This window comes from Sinocyclocheilus grahami, unplaced genomic scaffold (genome assembly GCF_001515645.1).
Source record: "Sinocyclocheilus grahami isolate Dianchi unplaced genomic scaffold, SAMN03320097.WGS_v1.1 scaffold604.1, whole genome shotgun sequence".
In the NCBI taxonomy this organism is placed as follows: domain Eukaryota; kingdom Metazoa; phylum Chordata; class Actinopteri; order Cypriniformes; family Cyprinidae; genus Sinocyclocheilus; species Sinocyclocheilus grahami.
In genome coordinates this window covers 698,510-707,992 of record NW_015505783.1, presented here as the reverse complement: position 1 = coordinate 707,992, position 9,483 = coordinate 698,510, and the positions used below count along the sequence as shown (strand labels likewise).

At 38.8% G+C, this 9,483-nt stretch overlaps 2 protein-coding genes across 6 annotated transcripts in view; both read left to right on the top strand.

Moving 5' to 3' along the window:
• Positions 1-1,256, top strand: part of ncoa6 (nuclear receptor coactivator 6) — a 37,348-nt gene extending 36,092 nt beyond the window's left edge. For 2 of the 3 annotated variants that reach the window (XM_016240920.1, XM_016240919.1), the window contains exon 14: positions 636-1,256. In XM_016240920.1, coding sequence (XP_016096406.1) covers positions 636-688 — 53 coding nt within the window. In that variant the 3' untranslated portion in view covers positions 689-1,256. The remainder of the gene's footprint in view (positions 1-635) is intronic. The other variant, XM_016240921.1, reaches the window with a different exon arrangement.
• A 1,244-nt stretch (positions 1,257-2,500) lies between these two features.
• LOC107557489 (protein spire homolog 1) overlaps positions 2,501-9,483 on the top strand; it is a 13,142-nt gene continuing 6,159 nt past the window's right edge. Inside the window, exons 1-11 of one of the 3 annotated variants that reach the window (XM_016240916.1) lie at positions 2,502-2,871; positions 4,599-4,630; positions 4,718-4,882; positions 4,994-5,119; positions 5,333-5,392; positions 6,454-6,627; positions 6,752-6,832; positions 8,050-8,176; positions 8,332-8,405; positions 8,511-8,556; positions 8,887-8,954. In XM_016240916.1, the coding sequence (XP_016096402.1) occupies positions 2,613-2,871; positions 4,599-4,630; positions 4,718-4,882; positions 4,994-5,119; positions 5,333-5,392; positions 6,454-6,627; positions 6,752-6,832; positions 8,050-8,176; positions 8,332-8,405; positions 8,511-8,556; positions 8,887-8,954 (1,212 nt within the window). In that variant the 5' untranslated portion in view covers positions 2,502-2,612. Of the gene's footprint in view, positions 2,872-4,598; positions 4,631-4,717; positions 4,883-4,993; positions 5,120-5,332; positions 5,393-6,453; positions 6,628-6,751; positions 6,833-8,049; positions 8,177-8,331; positions 8,406-8,510; positions 8,557-8,886; positions 8,955-9,483 lie in introns of all 3 variants that reach the window. The other 2 variants (XM_016240918.1, XM_016240917.1) reach the window with 2 other exon arrangements.

The window sequence follows — 9,483 nt, the reverse complement described above, 5'->3', positions numbered from 1 at the left end:
TGAAAAATTTAAGGGGGTCTGAATACTTTCCGTACCCACTGTATATATATATACTGACTCTATGCTTTTGAATGGTATAGTCTATAATGTTAAAAAGCTTTTTATTTCAGATAAATGCTGATCTTTCTATTCATCAAAGAATCCTGAAAAAAATGTACTCAACTGTTTTAAATATTGATAATAATAAAAAAATCATTGAGCAGCAATTCAGCATATTAGACTGATTTCTGAAGATCATGTGACTCTGAAGACTGGAGTAATGATGCTGAAAATACAGCTTTGATCACAGCAATAAATTACATTTGAATATATATTCACACAGAAAACAGCTATTTTGAATAGTACAAATATTTCACAATATTACTGCTTTTGCTGCATTTTGGATCAAATAAATGCAGGCTTGGTGAGCAGAAGAGACTTCTTTAAAAAACATTACAAATATTTACTGTTCAAATACTTTTGACTGGTAGTGTATTTAAATAACAAATGAGCGGTGAAATGAAAATGTATGTAGAAACTGTAACATCATTAAATCTTAAAGCAAAAATATCCATTGTAAATCACAAGTTTACCATAAATGCTGAAATGAATGTTTTTGATTACTAATTCACCTTTTCTTTCTTCTGTCTTTCAAGACTCGAACACTGGAGCCAGTCCCACCCAGGCTAAACGAAGGAAGTCGAAGTAATCATGACACATCAATTAACCTGTGAATTGTACATTATTTTTAGTTGTTTTCTGAACTTGTTTTATCTGCTGTTTTTCCTTTCGCTCTAAGCAAGATAACCATGTACAGAAAGTTCTTTCTTTCTTTCTTTCTTTTTAATCATGATATACTGTGTTTTGTTCCTGGCTACTAGATGAGATCACGTTTAGAAGTGTGTATTTGATGTTGTTTGTAAGTCATTGTGTTGGTGTGACTTTTTTTATTATTATTAATATTGATCAATTCTGGATGAATCATGTGATGCAGACTAAGAATAGAATCATGTCTGTAGTATCACAATATAATAAAGTGACAGAATCAGACTTTGTACGTTCCACCCCCATGTCGTAGGCTATATCATGGATTAACTGTGCATCTCAATGCTGTCAGCACCTGCGTTCACCCGTTTAGCCCCCGGATCACATGCATTAAACTATTTTTACAAGTGTACGTTTGACTTGGTTTTTGTCACTAAACATGCAAATAAGAACCCGGAGTTTAATTGAACAAGACCTAAAAAATATCAGTGATCTTAAATTAGAATGGATTGAAAGACCACACGTGTAAAGCTCTAAATGGAATACTAGCATACTTACTGCATATTTATTTATTTGCCCTTTATTTAACCAGGTAAAACTTTCGCACTTGGCCAGGCCACTTCTGTAAGAGATTTGTTAATCTCAGAAAGTTTTACCTGGTTAAATAAAGGGCGCTGCATTTCAGAAAAAGAGCACAAAACACTATCCAAAACAAAAGCATTTACAAGTGAACTCTTCATTGAGCAGCTCATTGATCAAGAATCTAAAGGTGTTCATTGAGGTCCGCAACTTCAAGTTGTGTTGTAAAGCGCTCCAATCATTGGGCGCCGCAAACCGAAAAGCTCGTTTTCCAAGTTCAGTTCGTGCAGATGGAGCTGAAAGAGTATAGGAGTCCTGTGAGCGCAGAGAATAAGCTCCAGGAGCTTGAAGTTGGGTGAGAGAACAGAGATATGGAGGCTGTAGACCCAAAATGCATACTGTCACATGACCTCCTTGTGTGCCTAGTTCATTGGCTAGTGGCTTTCATACCAAAAAGTAGTTTGAAGTATGTTTTCACATATATCACAGTCTAATCAAATAATCGTTAGAGATGGATGCAAACCTTGTGGTTGGTTGGTATTCATTTTATAACACTGGAAATAGAAGTTGAATGCAGGCAAAATTTGTTTCGCTACAAAAATGAAATTTCGGTGGTTAGCACATGCCAAGTAGTAGCATACCCCAATTGGGATCTTTAGTGTTTGTGGAAGATATGAAGGCTGCATTTATTTGATGAAACATACAGTAAAAACAGGAATATTGTTACGTGTTTTTACAATTTAAAATAGCTTTTTATTTTATTTTGCATCAATTGCGAGTTTTTAATGCTGTGATTTCTCAGAACTGGTTTGTTTTGTTCAAGAACTCCTTTCTTGAAAGCAACTGTGTTTAGCGAAAGTGGAATTCGCTGCCGCGAAGAAGAAAAAATTCCCGAAAAATTCACGGAATTTCGTACCCGCGCACCAAACTAGATTGTGTGGGAAAGAAACAGAAGCCAGGTCCGTGAACCATCAGAATTGTGAAACCGATTTTTTTCGAGATGTATATAGGCTATATATTTATAAAAATTAAAAAAAAATACAATCGCTTTAAATTTTTCATTTGAAACAAAGCTGCAAAAGTGTCCGGTTGAACCGGTTGATTCACAGTCTGAACGAACCGATTCATTACAAATGAATCGACGCGTTATCAGATCGACTCGGTTCTCAGGTGCAGTTAATTACGCTCATTATAGAGAAGAACGGTGAAGCACACGTACTGCAGGAAGCTTTATTCAGTCAGGGTTTTAAATACGAGTAGTGTTGGGCTCTGTAACAGCTGAGGAGCTGATGGAGCTGTCTTTATATGACATGAGCACAGCTCACAGGTGTTCGTATGAGCAGATGTCTCTGGCGGAGATGCTGGAGCTGCAGGATCATCCGGTGAGTGAGGAGCAGGCCTGGGCTCTGTGTTATCAGCTCTGCCGCATGCTCTCTCAGCAGTCCGCTGAACAGACACTGAAGCCGGCCGCGGGTCCGGCCGCGGAGGCGGTGCTGCTCTCCAGAGACGGGGGCGTCTCTCTGCGGCAGAGTAACTCTGGCGATACCGGTAAGAGTAACATAGTGTGCATTTATATTTAACATTTTAACACTAAACCCTTTAGGAATTGGGTATATATTTGTGGTGCCGTTTATTCACTGCAAGCAAATCCGTTTACAGTAATGTACTGCTGAAATCTGTGGGGCATATGGAGGACGAAACCTGCAAAAACAAATAAATAAATGTGTGCATAAATGCACGTATTCTTGTTTAAATGCATATAAATATACATGTGATGAAAGTAGGCAAATAAATGATATAAATTGGTGGGCAAATGGAAAATGTTTAAGGAAATGCTAAACTAACTGTTTTCCTTTGATCACTCATTTATTTCTGAATGTAGTGCCACATTTCTTTTCCTCTGAGCAACATGCTAATGAGAGGGAGTCAATTCTGCAAGATGCCTGTGCATGCGTATTAACTCTATCAGTCAAGATGACTGGTTATTGTCTTTAGTTTTCTAGTTATAATCATGAGAGAGCTAAATCATAAAAGATTAAGTGGCCAATGTAAAATAGTAATGCTTATGTAGCTCTTAATTGCAATACTGAACCGTTATTTGCTGCTTAAACATACTTTTGTCGCCTGTATTTTCTGTTTTGATAACTAATGGGAAAAAAACTGTTCCTCGATTAAACCACTTCATACGATGTGTGATGACCTTGGGATACTGATATTACAGTCGTCTCTAGCTGGAGACGCAATCGGGTTACAAAAAAGGACGTCAGGAAACGACACTGGCCATTTCGTTGGGTCGTTTGTAGCGTCACAGATACTGTACGGACAATACAGCTCAGATTTGTATGTGTCTTGCTCTGTTAAACGGAAAAAGTGACTTTACCTAGGCCATACTGGATATACACCATGCATCTGCTGTCAGCGGGAAAGCCGTGCCCCCAGCTATCACAAGACCCGAGCAAGTCCATGGTTGACACCCTCTCATTAGCATGTTGCTCAGAGGAAAAATAAATGTGGAACTACGTTCAGAAATAAATGAGTGATCAAAGGAGAATAAATAGGATGAGTTTAACATTTCCTTAAACATTTTCCGTTTGTCCACTAATTTATTTTATTTATTTGCCTACTTTAATCACCTTTAATTATTTCTATATGTATTTAAACAAGAATTTGTGTATTTATACAGACATTTTATTTATTTATTTGTGTATTTATTTATTGTTTTTGCAGGTTTCGTCCTCCATAGGGGCAAGCTGGACGGGCTAAAAGCAGAAATCAATCATATATTTCTATAAAAGCAACTGCATATTTGGAAGTAATTACTTGTTCTATTGATGGATATGGTTTATAACTTTGCAGTGACATGAATCAAAGGTTACCTGATCTACATTAGGGAGAAAGAAAGACATGTATTTGTCATTTCCATGTTGACACACTTTGTCATTATTCACATAATCTTTATTTTACTTTTAATGTGTATTCTAGTGCAGTTCCTTGCCCCATAGACTTTTGTGTATGAGTGTGTTAATTAAGACACAGATTAAAATAATTTTTTGGCTCCATGGGGGGAAAAAATAAAAGCATTTTTTTAAACATGGATGTGATTTGGATGTAAAAACTGCACTGTTGTGTAGGTGAATCAGTGTACTGCGTTTTTTTTTAATGCAAAAATGGGTCTATTTTTACAAAATGGGACTATTTTGTAATATTCCTTTATTTTGCATACTAGGATGTAATGATAAAAAAAAACAAACATTGAATTTAACATCTTTCTGTAGGTAATTCCTGTGTGATAGAGACAGAGGAACAGGTAGGCTATTATATTTTCTTCAGATGCATAATCCTAAATATGTCGTTGATTCATGCATGTGCTGTTGAGAGATGTCTATGTGTCTAGGCTGTGGAGTTTGTGGGCCGTCTTGTGTACTTGAGTCTGGACTGGGGTCTGGAGACGCAGGTGGAGCGTGAATTAAGCGAGACCTTGGAGATCCTGGTGTGTCAGATGACCAAAGTGAACCTCGGACACCGTCAGCCCATCTGCAGCATCGCTGACGTCATCCACGTACTGAACTCCTCATCTACTGCATGCACTTGGTGTGAATGCATTCAAACGTGAGTGCTTTAAGGCAGGATGTGGCCTGATCCTGGCTTCTGTCTGCTGTTTTCCGGACAGGTTTGTAAGGAGCGCCTGTACGATCCGAGTCAGGCAGCTAAACACTACAGGAGCGTGTGTTCCGGTCTGTTCTCGCACACCGCCGAGTTGTGTCAGTATCTGCAGATCGTTCAGCAGTCCAGGAAGGTGTGAGAACTCATCAGTGCATCCTAATACAGACCTCTGTGCATGTTCATGTTGACTTGAAGACGCATCTAGTTTGGTTCTTAGTCCTTTTGCTTCGGACCAAAAAAGAAACCGATGTTTGTAGTCCTGGTTCACACTCATTTTTACACCAAACCTAAAGATGCATTTATACTTTTTTATTTATTTATTTTTTTATGTGAAAACTCTCAACAGAGTCTGCAGAAACTATTTGAATCCGAGACCCAACTGGTTGCACGAGTGACCACAGACTGGGTAAGCAGCACCGCAATCATCACATTAAAAAATTTAATACAATTCCACTTTTAAAGATTGCACTGTGCATTTTAGTTTTTTAATCTTTCTCTCACTGTTTTAATTTAATGTTTTGCATTTTGACAGTTTGACAATTTGAGATTCAGAATGAAAATGATGATTAAACACAAAATAAGCCTTATATATGAAATTTCATGTATTGTAAAAACATTCTCATGACTGTAATGGATTTCTTTGTCTAAATATTAGTTTTTATTAAAACCAATATTAATTAAATTCAGTGCATAAATATGTACGTGTGTGTGTGTATATATAAAAAATATGGTAGCAACATTTTAGGTTTTACAGGAAATTACGGTATTTAACTGTAAATTTAAGTTAATTAACTAACTGATATAATGTTAAAATACCAACCTATTGAAGTACTGAAATCTGTTTTGTACCTTTTGTAACACACTGATAACCACCAAAAGCAGGTGGTGATGAGAAAGTCACATGACATGAAACAGCTTTTAAATGTATAGAAGGTGCAAAAACACTAAACACCATCATGGTAACACACATCAAACTTAATGCAATAAACACCAATTTGTCAACAATAGATGTCACATGCAACCCTAATGTACAAAACTGATAAGAAAAAACTAAGAAGAAACAGTAATTTCAACAAAAAATCATCAAATTTGAAATGTAACGCAGGGAGTTCTGGGAATGTTTACGGTTATTGACTGTAAATTTATGCGGTCTTTTTCACTTCCAAAAACTGTATCCTACCGTAAAATTACATGTAATGTCCAATAGTTTTTCACCGTATATAGTAGGGAAATTTACAGTTAACCATTTAACAGGTTTTTACTGTAGCATTTTTACAGGGGTTTTTTTACCGTTAAGTTCAGTCTTTTTTTTTTTTTATCTGTTTAAATCTGTTTCACCATCAGTGATTTCTACAATCTATTCATTCTATACAATCAATCGGGGTGTATCCTGGATATTTCTCGCTAGCTTTGATGATAAACATCTCAAATGCAGTGTCATAGTTGCTGGCATTGCTCGCACTGCAGGTGTCCTCATGGAGGGATCTGGTGGATGAGATGAGCAGAGGTGTGCTGCTGCGGCCGCTAGCAAAGAGACTGACTGTCAGCAAATGCCCACAGCCTGCGGAGACCCCTCCGTTCAACCAGCTTCTGCGGGACATCCAGTGCAGACGCTACACACTGCGCAAAGTTCAGCTAACTGTGCGGACGGGCTTTGTTTCTTTCTTTCCTTGTGTGTTTTTATGTCAATATATTGTTTGATTTCACTGAAGTTTTATTGGATTGATGTCTGTTATCTGAATATCTGTTGTTCTTGCATCCATAGGATGTAGGAGATGGCCAAAGAAAACTAGACCCTCACCAGACTCTTCTAGAGTTCATCCGCTCGCGGCCAAAGTTGCGACCGGTGAGAATTTGCTATCTCAAATGCAGTGTCATAGTTGCTGGCATTGCTCGCACTGCAGGTGTCCTCATGGAGGGATCTGGTGGATGAGATGAGCAGAGGTGTGCTGCTGCGGCCGCTAGCAAAGAGACTGACTGTCAGCAAATGCCCACAGCCTGCGGAGACCCCTCCATTCAACCAGCTTCTGCGGGACATCCAGTGCAGACGCTACACACTGCGCAAAGTTCAGCTAACTGTACGGACGGGCTTTGTTTCTTTCTTTCCTTGTGTGTTTTTATGTCAATATATTGTTTGATTTCACTGAAGTTTTATTGGATTGATGTCTGTTATCTGAATATCTGTTGTTCTTGCATCCATAGGATGTAGGAGATGGCCAAAGAAAACTAGACCCTCACCAGACTCTTCTAGAGTTCATCCGCTCGCGGCCAAAGTTGCGACCGGTGAGAATTTGCGTTCGTAAGTCCAGCCAAGCAGGCAGGAAGAAACTTAAAGGTCTTGACTTCAAATTGACTCTGTGTGACCATACGTCTTATTGTGCCAATTCATCAATGTACGTTATTCCTAAATTTGAGAAATCATAATTTCTCATCAACATATAAAAAAAACGATTTCCTATTTGGCTGATGTCACAAACCCTCTCCCTGTCATATAAAGACACTTTGACCGTCTGATACATTCCCTCTGGATTGCCTGCTTAATTTTAAATTAACGTTTATTTGTCCAAGATCGCATTTGTGACCCTGGAGCACAAAACCAGTCATAAGTAGCACAGGTATATTTGAAGAAATAGACACAAATGCATTGTACGGGTCAAAATTATCAATTTTTCATTTATGCCAAAAATCATTAGGATATTAAGTAAAGATGGTCCATGAAGATACTTTGTAAATTTCCTAGCGTACATATATCAAAACGTAGTTTGGTTAGTAATATGCATTGCTAAGAACTTCATTTGGACAACTTTAAAGGTGATTTTCTCAATATTTAGATTTGTTTTGCACCCTCAGATTCCAGATTTTCAAATAGTTGTATCTCGACCAAATATTGTCCTATCCTAACAAACCATACATCAATGGAGAGCTTATTTATTCAGATTAAAAAAACTTCAATTTGAAAAAATTGACCCTTTTGACTGGTTTTGTGGTCCAGGGTCACATTTGTCAGCTAACAGCTTTTGGCTTCCATTCCCATAGATTTCTTCTTTATTTCCTCTTCCTCAGGTGTCCGAGCGTAGGATAGGCCTGAAGCCCAAAGAGCAGATCAGTCGGCATGAGTTGCTAATGGAGGAGATTCGCTCGACTGACCACTGCAAACGTCTGGCTCACAACACCGAGTCGAACTGTAAACGTACAGAAACCTCTCAGTCCACAACTCTGGCCTTTAATGTTACTACTTTGTTCGCAAAGGAAGTGGAAATTTATCTGAGCAGTATCGTGACTTTTTTTTTCTGTAACCTCTGAATTTGGTAAATCACTGACCGTTTTGTTTGCTTTAAACGGCAGATGGCTTGACGATTACTGGAGAAGCTGAAGAGCGTTCTTTCCTGAAGTCCGCTCCTCACAGGATACGCGCTGATGTATGCGTCCTCTTCAGATTCCTAGCAGCACTTACACGAATGAGAACTTGAAGCAGATTAAACCGATTATTGCAGTTTATAACAGTTTTTTCCCCGACTGTGCAGGAAGCTGTTGGTTCAGGAAGCGATGCGCAGGATGCCAGCTTTACAGGTCAGATCTTGGTTTTAGTTGCTTTGAATACTGTAAATGAGGAAACCTGACAAGATCACGTCTGTCACACTGACTTCCAAATGATTAAAAAGAGCATTTTAATGAGATTTTACATGAATCAATTAACTTATAACACCTGTTAGTACAGTAGTGAGAATGAGGATTAACAGGTGAATTTTAAAGTTTCGATACTTTTTTCCTTTTTGGTTTTGAAATGATGTGCAATGAAAAGGTGTTTCCTTTAAATGTGGTGGGGATTTTCCCACAAAAACATGGATGCATGTCCTCTCTCCATATTAAGGTGTAGTCATGTCACACAATCTCTCTTAGACTTCACACTCTGCGCAGGAAAGCGCCGGACCAGATCTTTTGCCAGCAACCGGGATCTCTTCAAAGTGGTGCGTCACTCTGTCTTGATTATGTTGTATGTAATGAAGACTGCAGTCATGTCAGTGGTGCCTTCTGTGTTCTGTGGTGGAACACAAATTACTCTGTGCAGTTTGTAGACACATTTGGGGCATTTTGCGCATAAATACTTTTTTTTTTTTTTTAAGGGGTTATGAACTGCCAATTTTTATTTTGTACTTATGTTTATCAGCAGCACAGCATATGAGTGAGAATAACTGCAAAACTGCAGCCGCCTGCTCTTGCCTACATTTCAGGCGAGGCACATCTCAAACAGGCTTAGTGATGTCGCATCGGTGGGCGGGCTAAACAGGCTTAGTGATGTCGCATCGGTGGGCGGGCTAAACAGGCTTAGTGATGTCGCATCGGTGGGCGGGCTAAACAGGCTTAGTGATGTCGCATCGGTGGGCGGGCTAAACAGGCTTAGTGATGTCGCATCGGTGGGCGGGCTAAACAGGCTTAGTGATGTCGCATCGGTGGGCGGGGCTAAACAGGCTTAGTGATGTCGCATCGGTGGGCGGG